Raw genomic sequence first — 22350 nt, 5'->3', positions numbered from 1 at the left:
ATTCCTCATGATGACTGCAGCTGTAGTATTCCTGACACCTGTATCAGGATGTGTTTCTCCTCAAATATTGTCTTAAATGTTCATATGGCTTCAGAGTTGTGATTTTGTTGCAGTGTGTTCCAAACTGCATAAATGGGAAATCACAAACTGGATCCTGAAAGGCAAGAAAACATAAAATTGAGCAAATGCAGCTTACTTTCTGAGAGATGTTCTATTTTCATAAATTCTGTTATCAAAGAATAAGTGATATGAAAAGATATTATTACCACCAAATTAGCAGCAATTGCCTTTGATTCTGATCTTTAGGTAGTATAATTCTGAAGCTACCTTTCTTAAAAGTCAGTGGATAGAATAGTGGAAGAAAACTATGAGACCAAGATTTACTCTGATACATAATAAAATATTCAAAATGGACAAAGATCAGCTCCAAGCCAAATCTGGTATTCTTTCAAGAACCAAGTTTTATTGAGCCATAGAGATACAAAATGTTTGTTGAACTTCCATAAGTAGCACTAATTATCTGGATGTGTGAACTAATAGTGCAGTGTGACACCCTGTGTAGTGTTAATAAACAGAGATCAGTGAGTGGGATGAGAGCAATGAGATCTCACCAGAGTGGGAACCAGAAAATACCTCCTGTTACACACTGGGAGAAAGGTATCGTGCTCCCAGGTGGCAATGCCTACTGAAAAAGAGAGGTCTTCAGTCCACAGACTTTTCTTAAGTTATCCACCAATGTTGTCCACCACTGCTTATTGTTAATGATTGGGAATATGCCTTATGTAGGATCGAAGAAAACCACACAGTGCTCTGTGAAGAATCACCAGCCAGAATTTGCTCTAGGACAGAGAGGTGCTGCTGCCAACACCCCTGCTCCACTTGGCTGTTTTGTAACTGCTGTCAGTGGATATTTTGGCCCACCTCCTTTTCATAATGTAAACAGTGTATTAGATGTGCAAATGCAGACACTAATAGCTTTTTTAATTATCTCTACCACTTCCAACAGTTCAAAGTTTTTGTCCAAAGTATGCTTAGAAAAGAAAATAAGCTCATACATTGAAAAAATGTAACTAATATTAAGCTAATGTAGATGAGTACATCTTCCTGCTCTTCAGCAGATACTTGCAGAAGCAGTATCATCTTTCAACTGGTAAAACTTTACTGGGTGTGAAACAGTCACTGAAATTCAGAACTAAGATTTGTTTCTCATTGTTGCACATTGTCTTGATCTGGTAAAATGAGATCAATAGCTGTTGAATAGAAAATGTAAGTCTTGAATTGATAGTCATAAGACTATAATCCTGACATCTTATGCAAACACATCTGTGTATTTAGCTTTTGTAGAACTGTGATGGGTTAATTAGAGGGAGAAGACCACCTTTTTGCAAGAGAGTATTTTTCACTATTGCCTCTGCAAGTAAATATTTTCTTGAAGAATTGCATGAAAATTCTAAACAAAAATATCTTCTAGGAATAAAGTTGTTCCACAAATATGGAACCTACACTCAGACATTACTTTCATTACACTGTGATCTGTCACAGGCTGTATTAGTGGGCAGGCAGAAGTTCCTTTTGGATGTATCATCATTCATGTGTAAGTAACACAGACACCAGGAAAAAGCATAGTTGTTGCACCCAAGGAGGTAAAGCTGTGGGTTGTCACCTGTCTCCCCATTCACTCCACAAAGGAAAGGCCCCCATGCATGTTCCCTTGAATAGCTAAGGTTGTACAGCACATTTTATATACCAGCTACACAAGCTGGGTCTCATTAATAAATTTTTTACAATCACATGTTCTTTGAAATTTAAAAAACAGTAGAGAAAATCTTTTACAAACAGCTGGAAATTTTTAAAATGCTATTTAAATATTGTCATTATGAATTACTTCCCTGCAATTTTTCCTTCATCATTAATTCTTGTATTCAATACATGCTGAAATGTTAGCTGCCCACAATTCATAAGGATCAGGCTGTTTCTTTGTCCTGTTAAAGCTGAATCCTTTTAAAAGTTCCTTTTTTTTCCTGCTCCCTACTCGTCATATCTTCTTAGTGATATAATAACTGCATTAATTTATTTGCATTGTGCAACAATAAGATGAACACTGAATTATGATTTCACTTCATCATGAACCTGGAAAAGCATCTTTACTTCTCATTTATTTTTTAACCCACAATTCCCATATGGTTTTTAAACTTTCTTTTACTTTTTATGCAGGTTCTAACCTGTGCAAAGCATTATGTTTTATTGTTTTTTTCCTGTTGCTTATAATGTCACTTACATTAATGAATGTACTTCTGCAAGCCTCCTCTGAGGCTGAAAAGTGCTGACATACCAAGAGATCAAGTAACTTGCCAAAGATAACAACGGCTGTTTGTGTCAGAGCCAACTGTGATTACATGCTGTACTTCATCCTCAGTCTTTCTTCCTAGCACATGAATATTGTCAAATCATCTCTGTGTTCCAGCACATCACACTTCATTTTCTCAGGCTGGTACTTCCTTTGTTTTGATGGTTGCCCTGAATAGGCAAAATGAGATGCCAAATAAAAAAGTACTCAGATCAGATAGTGTGAAGTTTAGCAGAACCTTCACAGAAAACCCAGAAAAAGATGAACTCCTGCTCTCAACTGGGCTACCACTGGCTGTAGAAGAGCTACTCTTTTCCTCAGAAAGCAAAAGAAGCAATGTACCAGCAGAAAAACACATTTTCCTGCCCCTTGGATTTAGCCCGGGGAAGCTCCCTGAGGCTGCTGTTCCTGCCACCTTAGTATGGGAGAGGAGCAGGGCTGGTGGCATCCACATCCTGGGCTGGCAGTTGGCTTGGCTCCTTGCAAACTTTGCCTTTCTCATTTCAAAACAAACAAATTTTCTAGAGAGAATTTTTTTTTCCAATTTGATTAATATTTTTTCATATCCACCATAGATTTCTCCACCCTAAAGACCTCCAGGCTTTATCAACTAGTGTGAAGCAATACATGTAAGAAGCACATATAAAAATGGTGGGGAATCATTATGCACTGTAGCTCTTTATATTTGGACCAAAGTGCATTGGGAAATCAAAATGCCCCATTTGCTCACACAGATAGTACCACTTTGCAGCTGCTCTTCACTGACTTTCTACATGAATAGGTGGTTGCATATGGTTCAAAGCCCATCATTTACTCAAAAGCCAAATTTTTTAGTATAATTTGCTGTCAAATGAAGCAAGGTTCCTCTATACCTGCTCATTTGACAGAATGGGAGAACAAAGGCACAGAGCATTTCAGTCATGTGTCCATCACCAGTATGCCATACATGAAGCCAGTAGTCGAAAAGGGCCATCACATGAGGCTTTCATTCCCTGTAGCTGTTGAGTTAACCTGGTGCAATGACTTCTGGATAGTGATCTGGACACTGATTTGCTGTTTTTACCTTCTAGATCAGAAATTGATCATGAGTGTTTCAGGCCATGTTTCCCAGAAAGAGTTCCGATAGTATAAATGTCCTTTTCCTCTATTGTCCGGAGTGCATATACAGCACTATATAATCAAATAAGCCATTATGCTTCTGTTTCTAAATGTTTAAGCATGCCTCGATTTGTCTGTGTAATGCACTGGTACTAGCTGAAGAATGGTGTTTGGTTGAGCCCATCTGCTTTACCCTATGGAGAAGGCAGAATATAGATGTTTGGTGGGAAGAGTTTCAGTTTCTCCTTTTTACAGCATCATTAGGAAGCTGTCGTTCTAATAATAATAATTCCCATTTGACATCATGGAGGTAAAAAGAAATCACTGCTGACATCAAAAATGAGGTGATATTTCAGCAGTATTATTTCACTGAAGATAAAATAGAAGTCTTTATTACTCCCAATGCTTTTAAAGAAAGCTGAGCAAGGCTTATACTGACCCTGGAGCTCATATGCCTTAATGCATCTATAACCAGTATGAAATAAGAAATTTTAATTGTTACTGCTATATTTTTTGGCTGTCCCTCCTTAGAATCAAGAGTTTTGTGCCTGCTTAAAGGAAAATAATCAGTATCTGAGAATAAGGTTGGGAGAGCACAATTATGCTAATTTTCTCCATTATTTAAAATGCGTTCAAAAAGACCTCAAAACAAATGAAAACACTAAGTGTATTACAAGAAGTGGTAATTTTCTTACAAACTTCATACTGGAGCCTTTACTGGGAATCCATACAGATTGCATAAAGAGGTCTGAGCTCTGAAGAGGTTAGTCCGAAGTGTTACAAGTTTTATTTCACTTTTATGGATGGGTATTTTATTCTTTCTGAACTTCTTGTGCACATTGCTGTGTGAATTGCTTGCCATTAAAAGGACACAGCCAAGGTCTGTTTCATCAGTCGTAAACAATATGTTTTCCACTTTTGTTTGTGATAGCACATTAGAAGCTCCCATTCCCCTTTCTTTTGTACAGACATATTAAGTTATAATTCTAGTCTTTGTATATTTTTCCATCCTAAACCAAACAATATAGCACATTAGTGACTCTGTCAAGATATCCTTGGAAAAGAGTGTATCTGCCTAAGTTTGGCAATATTTCCTAAATTTGAGGTCTATTCTTGGCCTACTGCTGTTTTTTTTTTTTTCATTTAGGGGACATGTGAAGAGTAATATAGACTGCAAACAATTAGAGCAACAGGGTGCAAGTTCGGTGCCTTTAAAATTGGCAGTATTGCTCTAATTAAAAGAAAGTTCAAGAAATATGGATTCTTCCCATGGCTTCACTTTACAGAATTGGTCACATACTTGCATGTAGTCTCTCCTCTGTATAACAAGAAGAGCCTGATCAAAATGTTTCAGAGTCTTTTCACAATCAAACTTAAGAAACTTTTGCAGTTAAATATGTGGTGGGATCATCATGTTATTTTGTTCCAGGCAAATACATTTATAACAGAGCAGTCACAGCTCATCTGCTGTTGAGTTACTGCTTCTCAGTTATTCTCAGAATAAGATCTGAATTCTTACAGGCGTGCAAATATTTAATAGTTATAAGCCTTTAAAAAATCAAAATTAGTAGTTACCAGTTACAGTGAAATGTTTAAATCTGAAATGAACTCTGCATTTTCAATGTAAATGGGTCTCATTCTATGTACAAAGAGTTTAGGCATTTTCCCCAAGATTTTGTGCATGAGTGAACTGAATGCTTAATTTTATTTCATGTGAACTCAATAAGCCCTTTCACTTTTGACATATTTTGGAAGGCCCAGGCATGTTTTTTCTCTGAAATATTAGATAAACATTTCTCTTCTTGAAAATCATTACCTTATTAGCCTTTTCATTCATTTCTCCCTGCTCAAGTGCTCAGAAATGTATAATTTTTTCCTAACTAATCAACTGCTTTCAGTTCTTGTGATCCTTCACATTGTTGTATTGTTACAAAGACTATGTTGGTTAGCTAAGTCCACCACTAGACCTAGCATTGTGTTTAAGAGATACCTAAATGCAGACCCGTGTTTTAATTAGCTCGCAGGGCATCACTGAACCCAGTCGGCTCTCCCACAGTCACATGCCCAGGGTTAGGAATGGGGCACTGGACACAGTTTTTCCTGAGGAAGCAGGGAGCTGATTCACAATACACAAACATGCATTATGGGTTGTTTTCAGTCACTTTATAGTCATATGCATTCATAAATTTTGATATGGTTGTAAGATGCAGACTTCAATGATACAAAACTCACAGAAGAGCTTTAGATCACTGGAGCAACCACAGACGAAGTTTATGTTGACAATTTATCAGCTCTTCTCCGTCAAGGAAAATTGTTTTTTAGTGCCTGCCTATTAGCAATCACATGCATATTACGAAATTGAGTTTTGGGGAGGACAGCCTGCCATCTGTCTTTTCTGTGTTTTTTTCACAATGCATCATGCTAAAGTTAAAACTTTCTGTGCTTCAAAATGGTGTAAAATATGAGATGTCTATAATAGAGACACTTGGAAAGAAAAATAGACTAAGTAGAAATGTAAATCTTTATGAACTTTATAAACAGGCAACTACTGATGCTATACTTTATGTTTTAGCTTTAAGTGCCCTCCACATTTTCCACGCACCATAGTGCCCACCATGTGCTCTTACTCTAGATTTCAGGGTTGCTAAACTGATAACTAATTAATATATATCTAGTGGAGTGTTAGAATGCTTTCTTCATAAAATCTTTCTGGTTCAGGTTTTTTTTTTTTGTGCAATGAAACTGCAAATGCCTGATGTGGAGAATGAAAAAGATGTGTTCGGTTTCTTTTCTGTGTTCTGATATGCTAAGATTTTATCAATAATATTGTTTTCCTGTAAAAATATCTGCCTCAGAGAAAATCTGCTGTGTAGCTGTCAGGATTACACCTCTCAGAATATGCCTGTGATGATTCCGTTAAATTGATAAAAACAGAACACTCTGCTATGTAGAAGGATTGCTGAAAAGAATATTCCGAGGCCCTTTCATGTGTAACAGCACTTGTATGGCAGTACGTTTATTGTGCTATAAATTCCATCACTGATTTTGGCCATTTCAAATTGATTCTGCAGTAACTGTAAGTAATGAACCTTACAGACAGAGCCAAGGAAAAAAAAAAAACAAGCCAATAAACTTGTGGCTGTAGGAATACAAATTGTAGAGTTCATTTAGCCTCAGTTTTTATCAGATCATGCAGCCAATACCCCACAAAGCCAGAAAATATGTCCAATAAAATATACAGTGCCATAGCCCTAGCTTCCTTTAAATTTAGCAGCTAAACCAGACAGTCAATTATTCGAAGCACATGTTTGTACAAAGTGTCCTGTGGATTTCACCTGAGATTTAAGGAGGATGCTCAGCCTAAGTGGATGACAAAACGGGAGAAATTATAATAGAAGTGACTTAAACAGGATAATGATCCAAATCCTGAGCCGTTTTACATGGTCTAAGCAATACCAGGTCTAAGCAATACCAGGCATCACTGGATTTCATAGGGGTGTAGATCGATGTGCAGTGGACTACTAATGATTCACCAGGTCAAAATATATAAAAGTCTCCAAAATTTACATATGTTCCTAGCCTATTTCCCTTTCTTTACTGGAGAGTTCTACCAGGTTAACAAGAATGATATATCTTTTCTCCAGGTATCTTTAATGATCCCACAGATTTTAACAGAGAATTTATGTGCTTGCTAAAGATTTCCATAGGATGGTTTTAAAATCCATCAAAAAGATACTGTTCTAAGGCTTTTCACATTAGTTCTGTAGATTTCTATTACATTCTGTAGGAACCCACTGATCTTGATTTGTTAAATATTGTATACATTTCTCACAATTTTATCAGTGGACGTCAAGATCATTTAGACTCTTATTTTGCAAATAGGCGATGGATCTAGACCCACTAAATCAGTGGCCTGGTCATGTGATTAAAGGATATATGAATGTGCATATATGTTCTACCCTTAGTTGTTACGTGAAGAACTAACTTTAGATTTTAACTCAAATGCTGAAAAGACTGAAGTTTTCTTCTACATAGTTTTCCCAACATTACAGGAGAGAGAAACAAGGCCATGTTTTATTCTCTGTGCAAAAATAAATAAATGTCTGGGTTGGGTTCCTGCAAGCCCTGCAGCACTTCCATGCATCACAGCTTGCACACTCATGTACCTTACAGTCTGCATTGAGTGCTGAATTCATTCTGTGTGTCTTCTTGTACCTAACTCTGCAGATTTATCTGAACCTCTGTATTGTCTGTGACAGATATTGCATCCTTATTTTGAGAGCAAAATGCTTGGGTCCATTCTAGCCTTGTACAGGCCACAAAGAAACTCATTGCCTCTCTATAAAAAAGTCTGTTTTGTCAATTTGTCCAGTTTACAGCAGCAGCCTGAGTGACACACAGAGGAAAAAAGACACAGAGACTGAGGCTGGCAGTTAAACACCAAATATGGTGAAAGTCATAATAAAATAATGAGAGTTGGGAACACTATTTTTTCTCTCACTCGCTGCTGTTTTGTGTTGCAATGAGGAACACAGTGAGCGAGCCTGAAGTCTTGTGAATAGCCCCTGGTAACCAAGAGCAAAGAAACCTTGCTCATTATCTCTACTCCCCTTCTGAATAAACATTTCAGCCATCGTAAATGAGTGTGACATGAAGGGCAAATGAATGGCTCTCATTCCAGATGAGAAACACTTGACAGCTGAGCAACCTGACGGTTGTTGTGAAGGTACAGGTCCTTTGACCACTGGATGATGGGGCAAGCTTACCATTTATTTCAATAGGACATGAAATGCATCATGCTCTTAAAGGAGAGATTCCCAGCCTTGCAGAAGATAAGTCCTAGGTGTTCAAACTGACTTTTGATTAGGACTGCAGTGAGTGAAAGACAGAGCTGTCCTAATTTTTCTTGTTATTTTATTAAATTAAGTAGAAAAACTTAGTCAAATATAGGGAAAGGTTCAGTGTGGATTGACAGATGGCATGCAACACCCCTACTGTATCTCATTTATAAATATGATTGATGTGGAGGTAATTTCTTGGTAACCTGTTTTTCAAAAAAGAACATATTCTAGGTGGTGGGTTAGTAAAAGAAAATTAATCTCTGCATGTTAAACTTGCCAACTTTTGAATTAATTGCATGAGTATAACAATCAATTAATAAATGTTAAGCAAACAAGAGAAAATCAGTGAATTAAAAATTACTAAATTGATTCCAAGTGCAGATAAAGCAAGAGGCTGCCATAATTCTTCGGTGTAGATTCAGGAACACGAATCTTGTCTCATCAGTTCTTGCTCCCCATTTATCCACATCTGGCATTTAAAACAATGCTATTTTATTATGATTTTTACAAATAAATTGCTATCCATAATCTAGCTTGCTACATTAAGTGGATTATAGAAACAAATCATAAATAGTAGTCCATTTGTAGCTGTCAAGGAGAAGGTCAGAGCTTTGCAAAGACCATCCATCTCCAAGTGGAATAAAAGTTTTTTCTTCAAAGAGAAATCACATACCTTGTTTGGGTGGAGTTCAGATAGTAATGAAAGTACAGTTTCTTGAAATACCCACAAACACCCTCGTCTCCATAAAATTAACTTGATTTTGGGTCACAAATCTATTGCAAAATTGGGGTGATTTGCCATGAAACAGATTTCATCACTGAATATTTCTGGGCAAATTTGATTTGATTGAAAGTATATATTTTCACATTCTTCAAAAGTTTCAGGAGAGGCCTAGGATGGCACTGGAGGCTTACAGGCCACATGTCTATGGAAAGGAGATCAAGCCTGAGATCCAAACATTTATGACCTATTGCTATCACTGCCACTGAACAGAGTTTGAATGTCTCTACTAATTTATCAGTATTATTTCATTGCATTTCACAGAATTGTGCAAAATAAGCCTATATACTCATTGTCATTTTTTGCAGAAAGTCAGACAGATATTTGTTTCAGGAAGGGCATCTCCTAGTAGACATGTTCCTTTCATATACATTAATTTACAGTGCTTAGTGTAAACAGTAGGCAACACCTTCCTTGTGTCTTAGCACAAGGGAGCTCATAACCTAGAACACTTCTACTGAAACTAAAATAAAAATAGAATTGGTAGACATCTGAGTAAATACAATATGCCAAGGGAAAGTCAAAGACTTTTGCAAAGCTTTCTTAGGGAGCTAGCTAAGGTGTCTACAGGGGGTTTCCATTTGATACGGAGTAGCTGCATTTCCAGCATGGGAACCAGCATGGCCCCTGAACAAAAGGCTGAAAGAAATTAAGCTGCCAGTGGAGGGGGAGGATCTTCTCATGGATAAGTAAGTGCTTTAAAAAAACAAAAGACAAGAATGGTCAGTTTTTTCAATTTAAGTGGTCACTGCTGCTTTTTCACAGAGATTGCTGTTCATGTGGTCTTTGGTTCTCAACATATTCTTAAATTAAATGGAAACCAAGGTGAACAGGAAAGTTACAGTGCTTATTGGATTGTAAAAATGTAAGGCTAATGTGAACAGTAGCACAAGAACTTCATGGTTCTGTGCAAAGGGGTGATAAAATAGCAGATAAAATTCAGTTCAGGTAAATGTAAAGTAATACACCTGGGAAACAACAACAATCCTGTCTGTATATATACAATGAAGAGCTCTGAACCTGCTGTTACTGCTCGGAGAAGATACCTTGGAGTTGTAATGGGCAGTTTATGAAAGGAACAGCTCAGTGCTCAGTAGTGGTCAGAAAGCAGAGTGCTAAGAAATTAGTAGGAAAGAAATGAAAAATGAAACAGAAAATGTCATTATACCGCTGTGTAAATCAATGCTTTTCCTTTATCTTGAACACTTGTGCAATTTTTATCCCACCTAATCTCAAACTGAAGATAGTGGAACAGCAAAAAAGTGACAACATTGATGAACAGTGTGGAACAGCTGAAATATACCTAGGAGATTCAGCTTGGAAGAAAGATGACTATGGAGGCACATGATAGAAAACATTGATGTATAGAGAAGGTGAAGGGGGTATAACTTTCTGCAGTATCTCACTATGTAGGGTGGAGAACAAAATTAAAGTAGTAAATGGCAAATTCAGAACAAGCAAAAGGAGGTACTTAACGATTCCAGAGTTCCAACAGTGAAACTCATTGCCACAGGGCACTGTGAATGCCAAAATCTTACTAAACCACATGCCTTTACCTCAGGAACTCCTGGGAGAATACACAAGGGAAATGTCATTCCATGCTTGCCTAGTCTGATGCTGTCCCTTAGTCAGCCTGAGTGATGCAATCTAGGATGCTGACCTTGGCAGGCCTTTGGTTTGACCTGCTGCAGCTGCTCTTAAGGACACACAGTTGCTTCTCTGGAAGGGCTGTCACGGTGTGCCCTAGCCTTCTCCTACAGCCAGAGTCTCTGTAAAGCCGCTTCAGGGTTTGGGGCTTACAGTTTGAATGCCAACTACTTCTTTATCAAGACCACCTGAAACCTATTTTAAACTGCTCAAATATAACACTGAGCACATTCAGGGAACTACTGAGACTAGATGTCGGCAGACATGCCAGAAGCCTCTTGCCTCCCATCCTGTGATCATGCCTTTTCATCATCGGGACGTGGAGGTATTACTAGCCACCTGCAGCAGCTTTTCTGCAATTCGCACTTGTATTTTTCATAAAATCAGCTCATATACTTTGCTGTATGTTTTCCCCTTCTAACTTGAAAATTTGTAGTTTAGATTCATATATGAAAGCATATTAATGATTACGGGAAATTAAGCTTTTTGCCCATCTCCACCTTTGTTTTTGTCACAGTTGTGGCGTTCTGCAGGAAAGCTCACACATTCTGTTGTCCAAGATCTTTCAGTACAACTCGTGGGTTTGTATACAGCCAGTGGAAACTGGGCCACACTAGGGGAAACCATGCAAGCATTAAAATAAACAAAATGGTTGCTGCTCTGTGTAAGAGCCTGTACCAGACACCACTAGCACAAGCAGAGGAACCTTGGTATTAATGAAATTCAAATGGTAGTTCTCCGCCTTTTTCATAGTGTGTCCCTGCTTTACTATGAGAAAAACTCAGATCTTTCCACCCATTTAGCCACAAAACAAGGAAGAGTGAATATCACTTTTCTTGACTAACTTCAGAACAAATTCTGGGGTTGCAACCCCAGGTGGAGAACTTGAGTAGAACACAAACATTAATCAAGGCTAAGTTGGAGAATCCATTTCTGTCTTTACAGACAACAGCACTTTCTACATTTTTTTCTCTGTGTGGGGGAAAAATGCATTAATATCAGATATTTTGTTTTATCTAGTCCTTGCTCACTGTGCAGAGAATCACCTAAGGTAATAGTTGGACTGCTAAGAACTACATCAAATAGAACAGTAGGAAAAACCAAACCAAAACAAAAAACCTTTATTTCTCCCTCCAAAGATAGAAATAAAGACACTACATCTGAAGAATACTTATTATTGGTTGTCTTTAGTGCAATAAGATTTGGTTGCCCTGACATACAGATTCAGGGTAACTTTTTTTATAAAACCTTTCCACCCTTTCTGTTGCAGAATGATGTAGCCAGTTTCCACCACCCCCCAATACTCTGATAAACTGCATTGGAACTGATGCAACAAAAGTCTTTTTTCAGGTTTAATTTTTACTGCTGGCAGGAGCACCAGAATTCTGGAATAGTGAGCTCCGAGAGAGTTTGCTCATGGGCAGGGATGACAATTCCTTTATTAGAACCCTGCACACTTCAATAGCTAAATGCTTTCAACTTTCTTTAAATAGTATTAAGGAAAAAATATCCTCAAGGCGTTATTTTTAAAGGGGACTTCAAACATTCCGCGAGGAAAAAAAAATGCAACACATTTGAACACCAAGGGATTTGCAGTGGAAAATCTGTTAAAGTGGAGCTATCTTTTGAGTTTCAGGGTTAATAAGTAGTGGCCATAAATCAGGGATGCAGACTACCAAAAATTCTGAGGCATTCCAGATTCCTAGCTTAGACCAGCAGTAGCCAGATTCTATAATAGATCATTTAGAAATAAGTTAGTTACGTTAGCTAGATTTTAAATTAACTATGTTTCATTTATTCTTCCAAATTCAACACACAAAACCCATTACAACATTTGCTAGAAGTATAAGAAAATCCCAGGTTCTTAATCTTTTTTGCTATATAGACTTAATTCTGCAATAACTCGATATTAGATATTTTAGAGTTTATATTTAAAAGCAGCTGTGAAGCAAGCAGATATGCAAGGGTAAATCTGCTCATCTTGAATCCTTCTGCAAATGGTCTGCTCTGGAGGTCATATCAAAGAGATTCTTTTTCCAGCTTAAACCTGTCTTTTCTAAATAGATCTCAACCTGATCTCATTTAATGCATTGAAGCCTGGTTTCTTAGTCATTATATTTGCTGTATTACATATCAAAAGGACTCTTGAGAAATTCCCCCGAATTGATAATTCTAATTTCTTATGTATAGCTACTCTATATTCACTCTGAGGACAGCTGTATTGTATGCTAAACCACGAATTGTAAAAATTGATCCTTTTGTATGTAGGTTTGTATTAAATTGAGATACTTTATTTTTTCTTGTTTGTTGCCACACATGGGTTCCTGGTGTCAGTTTGTATTTGGCTGTTTGAGCATATTAAAGTTTTGCTAGTGCTTATGATGTTCTTGCCAAGAGCGCTCTTGCAGCAATCTGCACTAGAACAGTCTTTGTGCCAATTACTTCAAAAAGTATTCTGTTATAAAACCAATTTTTATGGCTACTTTTTCAGGTTGCAGTGTGGTGATTTCATTTAGTTTCTTCTTTTTCCATTTTTTTAATGTTGATCTTCTTCAAATGCTTGTAAGTTTTGCATTATGAAAAAATAATGTGGTGTTGATAGATTGAGTTGTTAATAAGACGTCTCAAAAAGGAAAAGGGTTCAAAGGTATTAAAATAAAACCTGGCATGTTGAATTACTAACACTGCATGTATTTAAAGGATACTATTTAATAGCAGAATGTTTGGAGCTCTTATTCTGGGGGCTGATTATGAAAACGGAATCCTTTGCAGTTGTATAAAGCAAAATAAATGAAAAATTATAATGTGTAATGACTCAACACAATATTTCTTGAGTTTATATTACAAGGCTGATTTCAGGAGTGTCAGGTCTACAACATCTTTTATTTAGAGAAAACCAGCTTGCTAATCCATTGCAATTAATAAAAAATCACAACACAGGAAAGGAAGGCATAAGAACATATTTTACAATACAAATATGCTTTTGAACGGAGAGTCTTGATCATGCAACTTTTACTACCACAGTGGATGCCAATGCAAGACTGGACCTCAGAATTCTGATGTGAGAGCCATCATGGTGATAAAGATATATACGTGTCCATATGCAATGCAGGACACTGTGCTATGCCATACTAAACAATAACTGCTAATCTATTACCCCAAATAATAAAATGGAAATGCTGTTATGTAACAGAATGAAAAATCAGCCATAAATTGATGGTCTAATAATGTTAATCTAAAGGATCTAAAAATGTTGACAGCAAATACATTTTTATTAATTATTCTTGAGCAACCTCTGGTCTACTGTTCATTTCCCAGGCTATTAAGATTTGATAACTCTTGAAAAACAACCTATTGTACACTCTTGAAAATGCTTTTTTTTTTTTGTTTTTAAAATGGCAGCTTTAGGAATTGTTTATCGTACAACAGTCTTCCTTTACTTCCACAGAGAAGTTATAGTTCATTCTTTGGATAACCCTAACCTAGCCACGTCCAGATCAGGGAGCTTCATATGATAGATGTAACATGGGCATTGTCAGGTTCTTGTTTTGTCTTCACTCTTTTGGAGAGTTAGAAATCTGTCCACATTCCCTTCCCTTTAGTTTATTATCTAGTGAGAGGCAAGTGGGAGATAAGAGGTTATGCCTCCTGAAGTTGAGGAACAAGCAGCTTTTTGCGTTTTGCAAAACACTAACTTTTACGCAGAAGAGCAGCTGTTCCCTGTGGTGTACTTGAATGAAAGTGACTGTGGCTTTTGTGCTTGCTGCTGGTCTCAATATTCCTCATATGCAATAAATAATACTCTACTCAGGTCATTTTAGGGATTGAGCAAGAGCTGTGAGCTGAGCCTGCCAAGCCAGGGTGTTTCTCATGTGATGCTTGTCTTTAAGCACCCAATGAGTTTGCAGTCTCATAAGGATCCTTTTTTTAACCCCCTTAGGATTAGCCTAAATTCTGCCTCTGACTGTTTTAAGCAGCAAAATAGCTTTTGAATCTTGTTATTTGGAGAGAGTGATATCAGAAGAAAGATGGGAAAAGCCTAGAGTGTCTCCAAAAACTAGTATTGACTTTTTAAGAATAAAATACGTCCTGAGACCAAATATGCTGTTTAAATGTAAATACCATTTCCATTTTCAGACTGTCTTTTGCAGGTGTATTTGAGGGGATTTGAAATGTACTTGTAGATGGAAAAGAGGCTATTGACCTTGAAACTATGTATGTGTTAGGAATAATGTTCACCTTCCTTGAAATCATATTCGTGTTCTTTGAATGGGTGCTCAAGACCACAACCCTTAACAGCGGTTCAGGTAGCATTCAGTGCATAACTGAATTAAGACTGACTGCATTTTACTTACAAAGCTGTTTCTCAGGAGTCATAGATTACTGCCCAGTCTCTTTTTTTTTTAATCCACCATGGTTCAGAATGACTCACTGACAGCTGCACAAACTACCAGTTTCCTTTGTTCTGGTGCAGACTTGATATAGTAGGACAAGGTTTGTGTGTAGAAGCAATATCTTTTATTAGATGGACTACTATAGTTAGAAAAAAACCCAAACAAACAGGTTTTTCAGCATACAAGCACTTTTTCGAGGCTAAAGCTGAAGCAGCAAACTTCTGAATCAAATAAGAGTTGAGAACAATTACTGTAAGTAGACATGTTATTCTGTTATGCTCCCCGAGAGAAAAGGTAGGTGATACTTACGAAGTTGGAGATGGGTGTTGTTAACAAGGGAAAAGATATGATGGTTATTTTATAGATGAAAAGAGATACTAAATCTAATATAGATACAACAGGAGCATACATCTACAAACTTTACTTTTCACAACTTCATTATCTGAGGCATGATTGATCAGGTTTTCAGACACGCAGGAATCCCCAAGAGTGGCCGCTGGGCATGTGCAAACTACTTGACATGGCTCGTGCTGCAGGTCCAATGTGTCCTCTGTGTGTTAAGCTAACTATACACATGATGGAGAACTGATATGTGTGTGTACAGCGAGTTGGATGCATGTGAGACACAGCAAACTTGCTGCACATGTGGGATGATCCAACATATTGCAGCTGTAGCAGCTCACTCCTTTTCAACACCAAAATGTCATGCTCCATGGGACCTCCTGCTAAGAATACTGCAGTGTTTATAGAAATGCAGTAAGTCTGAGAATGGGATATGCAAGTATTACTGGAACTGCAAACACAAGGCCTGACTGGACCTCTCTGATCCCACCTGCTGAATAAGTATAGGCAGTATAAGCTTTCCTGAAGACTGGGAGAGTAGGCTTTGGTCTCAATGAGGATGGGGCTGTGGAATCCCAGAAATAAATTGCTTCTGACCATGAGAAAACATAAGCAAATAGAAATGTTGTAGTGACTACAGTGGGGTACAGGGAGGAAAGAGATCTGGTAAAGAAACCTATACTGAAGTTTAGGTTGATAGGCATGGATATATTTTGATGTGAGAAAAGGAGAACCTTTAGGACATCACTTTGTGAACTCCAGATGTGACAGTGGACTCTGTTTTCTTTGAAAAGTCCAGAGGAAAGCCTGTTTCCAAATGTTCAGTCTTAGCTTAGAAGTCATCTGAAACCATATAGGAACCCTTTACCTTGTGGAGTGTTAAAACACTTGTCTTGCTAGTGTCACAGTCAGGTTTTGAGATGCATGTCCATGTATCTGTGAGTGAAGGAGCACACAACTCTTCAAAAGAAAACTGTAAGAACATGGATATAGTGTGTAAGATATTTCTTCAGCCAATTTTAGCAGTTCAGATCAATTGTGTTTTAAAGATTTAGGTGTTGATTTTGGAAGTATAAAATAGCATCTCTGAGAGACCAAAACAAATATATATATCCTTGTGAATCACAGTTGTTTCTGTAAAGGGGGATAAATGTATGTGTGAGTTGTTTGTAAGACAGCTAAATAAATATCTAGGTGCACAAACTAAATTAGGATGTTTTCCTGTGTAACCGTCTTCTCAAAATTTGGGTCTAAGCAATAATTTTAAGGCTTCAAATGTAATATCTCATTAAGAGAGATGAGGTGGAGGGAGCACTTCTGCCCGTGCTGTGGTTTCAGCCCCATAATAAATTGGCATAGTGATTTACACAGAGAACAAAAGAAATAATTTAGAAATTTCTTTCTAATGGAAGTTTAAGTTTTGAAGAACACAGAGACATCTGAAAGGTGAAATTCACAGATTTTTCATGTTTGCAGGTTTTTATAGCCTCTGGTAATGCATGTCCTTACTCTGACATCACATGTATGTGAAAAAATGGATGTCATATTTAAAGATGTCTTTTGACAAGAAAGTATTTCCATCTCCAGAGGTGAGATTTAGCTTTAAAGGATGATGAGCTGGTTCCAGATGTGTGTTTGAATCACTGGGCTTTCCTTTCCTTAAGTATTAACAGAGGGAAGGTTTTATCAAGGTCTTTGTGAGGTGCTTGTTTACCATGAGTAGACATTAGTAGAGCGCATCTAAGTGCTTATCGCTAACAGATGACTAAAGAGAGCATATGGCAGGGAAAAGAAATATATATTTGTCCAAGCAATGTGGCCTGTTAACACTCCCACACTCATAAACTGTGTTTACATGTACTTACAATATTTTGCAAATCCCTTTTCTAATCAGCTAAAAATAAAAGCCAAATAATTTTTTTTTTTTTTTCCAATATTGGAGTGTTAGGCAAAGTTGATTTTGAATTTTTTAACAAAGCAGTTAAACAGTACAGAAGATTTTTATAGTATTTGTTTTGCTTCAGCATGACATCTTTGCAGCAGCGTAGGTGTTATTTTCATTTCGCAGTGTTAAAAGTTTTATTGTTACAGAATGCTTTTTGGTTCACCCACCTGTCTGTCCAAGTATAACTGTTATACAACTAGGTTACACTACAAGCAATAATACAGGTCAGAATGACCTATGTTGAATCCTGGTCTAGATCAGGTCACAAGGTTTATTTTGACCATAAGATTTCCCTCTGCTTCTATAGGATGAAATCATCATGCAAGTTACAACACCTGCCAATAAACAGTTCGTAAGCAAAAAAGTCTTTGAACTGTTAATGCAGTCCAGCTCCCTAATTTCATTTAGGAGGTAGATGGAGAAATGCAGGGGAAATCTGTACAGCTCTTGACATACAAAGTTTCTGATCAACCCTGTGATCAGGATTATAGCATTCACCCACTTTTTTATAATGGACAGAACAAAGTATCACTGTCTTCTCTTGCCGTGACATCTAAACGTGCCGGTCTATTCATATAGCATTATTAGAAAGAAGACAATTATGGCTTAGCGATGGATTTGAACTGTTGCATACTTTTCAGAAGAAAGCATTTATAAAGAAAACTGCACGGAAGAGCTGCATTTACTTTTGATTTTCAGAATATTCCCAGCAAATTTTTGTTAAATATTTACATCTGGATCCAAGTATTGTCCTTCATAAAACAGTTTATTCTTGCAATTTAGCTTCATTAAAGTCATAATACTGCTTTAGGATATGATAGACTAGTGCTGTGGGATTGAATTATAAAGAGATTAATTTTAGCTACCGGAGATAATTGACCCTATAATTCCTATCACCCCTAATCCCAGTTCAAATGAACCAGTGTTAAAAGTGGCAATACTCAAAATGTAGACAAGGTCGTGACAGCTAGAATTGTTTTTTACTGCCAATTAGATTTCCCACTTGGTGTGTTTGACTAACGTTGTCATAGAAAGGGATTTCAGGCATGGAAATAGAGTTTCTTTAGAGCCACACAGGCACTGGAACTGATGGGCAGTTTGCTGTACCTTACCCAGTGTATAGAATCAGAATGCAAGTGAGTGCTGAACCCTAAAATTTGAATTCACATGGGGATTTAGAACGTGTTTTGATCCATGACAGAGCTAGGAACAAGCTAAATAATTCGAATCTGGAAGCAAACTCCCTTGAAATTCAACAATGTTAATATATGGTGGGTCTAGCAGGTTTGGAACTGTCTCTTGGGGTAATATTACATCTGAGGTGTATTTCAGATGAGGAATCAGAAAAAAGTGACTGACTGAATAGAAAGTTGTTCAAAAACAAATCATGTTGATATTTAGCTGCAAATGACATGGAGGTTTCAAAAAATACAAGGAAGAGATAAATGGATTTTAAGTATGATGTATCTTAAAAACTCCCTCAAGTGATAGTGCCAACTTCAAACATATTAGCATAAGGACTCTCATGAAAAAACAACAGAACAACAATACTTTTGCATAGCACGTTCAGTATAAGATTATTTTTCACATTATTACTAGTTATCCATCAGCATTTTTCCAAGCATTTACAGATTTGAGTTTTTGCAGTAAGCTGAAACTGCATGATAAAAAGAGACAGATAATGATAAAAAGCAGATGTATATGCAAGCCTAGCTAGAAGGAGCAAAATATACTATTACTGCCCCTCCTGTGAAGTTAATCCTATTTCTTTTAGCTATTTCTTCATTAGTTAATGAGGTCTTGAGAAAAAAAAAAAAAATTAAGTGTGTTTGAAATGGTGTTTTTGCATCCTTGCCTTTAGGAACTTTTTCAAATATTCATAGAATAGTTTGCCCTTGGAAGGTGCATTAAGTGTGAGTTTAGGCAATAATTACTTCAAATGGGGGTGGTCAGAAACCTGCAACTGAAATGGACAAACACAGCAGCTAATCACTTTCCTCATTCAGATTCACCACACTGGCTGGAGTCGAAAAGTAAAATAGTGGAGAAAGAAGACATTTTAATGATTACGTTAAAAAAAAAGAAACAAACTTCAAGGCTTGGATCACAGATCTGCTGGCATGAATTAGATTTGAATTTGGATGTGCTTTGTGGTTTGCAGTCTTATTAATGAAAGATTTTCTTCTCTCTCACTTTCTATTAACAATCAATCTCCGATCAGAAGCAAAGAGTTTGGCTGCTGTCTTTGTGAGATGAGTATCAGTGGACTTATAACTACATCCCATCTCTGTCACCTCCTCCAAGTGCACTTGGTACCAACCAGCATCTCTGTTGACCTCTGGGTAGTGAGTCTGGGATCACGGTGAAAGGCACCCCCATCTCCTGGAAGCCTTCTCCTCATGTTGATGTTGTAATACACTCTGAGGGTGAAAATCTGGGAGAGCCTGCAACTACCAGTTCTTATGGCTTTCTTATCCATGAGTATAGCAACTGCAGTTTCCATTTTCAGTTTGTTATCTGGCATTGGTGCTGTATTTATATTGTTTTATTGAAAAAAACAACCCCTTTATTTATCCACAGAACTCCTGAAGGAGTGAAATTGGAAGTGGTGGATTATTCTTTTCCCAGAGTTTCACCTTACTCCATTTCAGGCAGCATTCTTAGAATTTCACTCTCCAGGGGTGCAATTGGATCTCCCAGGCTTCTTCTGGCATTATCTTGTGAATAGGGAAAGAAACCATTTGCCCCCAGAGCTCTCCATACATACATAGTGTACTAGGCAAAGGCATTACGTGTCTACCAGCTCTTAAAAAGCTTGCTGTGGAAGCAAGACGACCATCCTGCAGCTGAGCTCATTGATTGCTTCTAGGCTGTTGCTTCTCAAATTGCCAACCACAAAGAAGTAATTCAAGGCTGTGAGCAGTGTCTCCATGGTGTAGGTGACTAGCAATTCAATTAAACCCATTCTGGAAAAATTTCAAAACTGCCGATCTTATTGTCTCATATTCAATCTCCAAATGTTATAAAATTAATGTTTTATTAATTTCTACCTTCATTATTTCAGTTTTATTCCTCTCTCTCTTTTCTTTTGTGGAATTTCTAGTTTGTTTTTTTGTTCTTCTTTCTTTCTGTAACAACCACCACAACAAAAATCAATACCACAGGAGTTCTGAGGTTTTTATTTGATGAATGTGAAGCATTTGCCTGTTATGTTCTTGTCTTCTTTTTTGCCATGAGGACATATAGGACATGTTGACAGCCAATATTAATAAGCTTAACACTAATACTGGCAGTTACTTAGTACAGTTTTTGGCTGTGTAAGTGGTCTGTAGGGAATAGTAATGCTATCCTTTAAAAGAAACTGATGTCACAGTTGCATCCAGAATTCACTGGGGTTTCTTTTATTGTTTTTATTTTCCAGGTGATTCATATAACAGGCCGGTTACGTCTGAGAGTGTCACTGTCCCACGGACGGACAGTACCAAGCCAAATCATGGGACTTGTTGTCGTTGCTCATGCTTTGCCACCTCCTACAATTAATGAAGTCAGGATTGACTGCCACATGTTTGTCACTCGTGTGAATATGGACCTCAATATCATTTACTGTGAAAATAGGTACAGCTTTTAGCTCCTTTTTTCTTTGTTTTAGCTGTGTGTATTCTTTGTTCCATGGGCTTGGCAAAAAGTTTTGAAATTTGTGACTCCTGCAATGTCATCCTGGTGTTGTATGAGAGCATTGAATTCACTCTCATCATCATCACCTTCATTTTCATTACATTCTTAGAGGATAAAAGTAAATTAAAAACTATAATTTGCAGGACATCTTGCTGGAATAGGGGAGGATAGACCAGGAAAGATTCCTATAAGCTTCCCCTGCTTTTTGCAATCTCTCACCGTCCCTCTCAGAGGCAAGATTTGGGACTAAACAGACGTTGGTCTGACCTGTATGTCTGTCCTTATGCTCCCCCGTCCTCCCCTCCACAAGTCTTTCTGTCTGAAGTTTTAAAGTTTTACATTTTTGAACTAATTTGCAGATTACAGCACATCGTGCTTAGTGTTTAGTGGAACAGAAGCACAGATGGCCTAGATAGTAGGCTAGAGAGGTGGGATCTGTTGCAGTAAGAGGTGGGAAAACTGTAGAATAAAATTGGTTAAGGGCATACTTGGAAAGACAGCAGTGAAATGGGAACAGGTGATGCGGAGTTGGTTGAGGGGGGGCTATGTTCGATGTGATAGCGACAAGTGATCTAGGAAGGTGGAAGATAGATAGGATTTAAATTCATCTGTCTACATCCTGGGGGCTGGGCGCCGGTAGCATCAGGGGCTCCCCATGGGGGTCTGTCAGGGCAAGGCCTGGCAGCCAGTTCCTGTCCCACCACCCCAGCCAGGAGCAGGGCAGCCGGGGGGCACCAGGGTAGCGCCAGCCTCAGGCTTTGGGCAGCTGCCTGGGGACTGGCCGAGGCCAGGCCTGGATGTAGTCTGGGCCTGGCTCAGCAGGGCCTGTGGCCAGGCAGGGCAGGGCTGTGGGGAGCTGGAGACCGGCCCTGCTGAGGCATTGCTGGGGCAGGGTGGGGGAAGGCCCCAGGGGGGCTGGTCAAGATGATGAAGGCTTACTGGTGCCCTCAGGGCCCTGAAAAACAAAAGTAAAATCTAGGGAACCAGTATTTAGAGCAGAGTGAAGCTATCTGAGAAGGAAGATGTAAGTAATAAAGAAGTTTGGGTCCATTAATGGAAGTCTGAGGTATGGGGGAAAGATTGGAAAGGAAGAAAGAAGGAAATGCAGCCAAAAGACATTTTGTCAAGGGTACCTATCATCAAAAAATGGAACCAACAAGATTACTAATGCAAGCTTTTCATGTGACAGCAACCGTGGCATATTATAAGTTAAGAGTGGAAGCTCTCTGACATGAGCAATCATAATTGCTCAGTCATAATGGAATACCTATGATCAGGAT

General features: G+C 37.9%; 1 protein-coding gene across 6 annotated transcripts in view; it reads left to right on the top strand.

Annotated features, from left to right (window-relative positions):
- NPAS3 (neuronal PAS domain protein 3) overlaps positions 1-22350 on the top strand; it is a gene marked incomplete at both ends in the record, with an annotated part of 624151 nt that overhangs the window by 573218 nt on the left and 28583 nt on the right. For all 6 annotated transcript variants that reach the window (XM_082317264.1, XM_082317265.1, XM_082317263.1 and 3 more), the window contains one exon: positions 20817-21010. In XM_082317264.1, the coding sequence (XP_082173390.1) occupies positions 20817-21010 (194 nt within the window). The remainder of the gene's footprint in view (positions 1-20816; positions 21011-22350) is intronic.

Source organism: Platalea leucorodia, assembly GCF_965183815.1.
Source record: "Platalea leucorodia genome assembly, chromosome: 7".
Taxonomy (NCBI): domain Eukaryota; kingdom Metazoa; phylum Chordata; class Aves; order Pelecaniformes; family Threskiornithidae; genus Platalea; species Platalea leucorodia.
The sequence above is the reverse complement of the archived record's forward strand: the minus strand, read 5'-3'. Positions and strand labels throughout refer to the sequence as shown.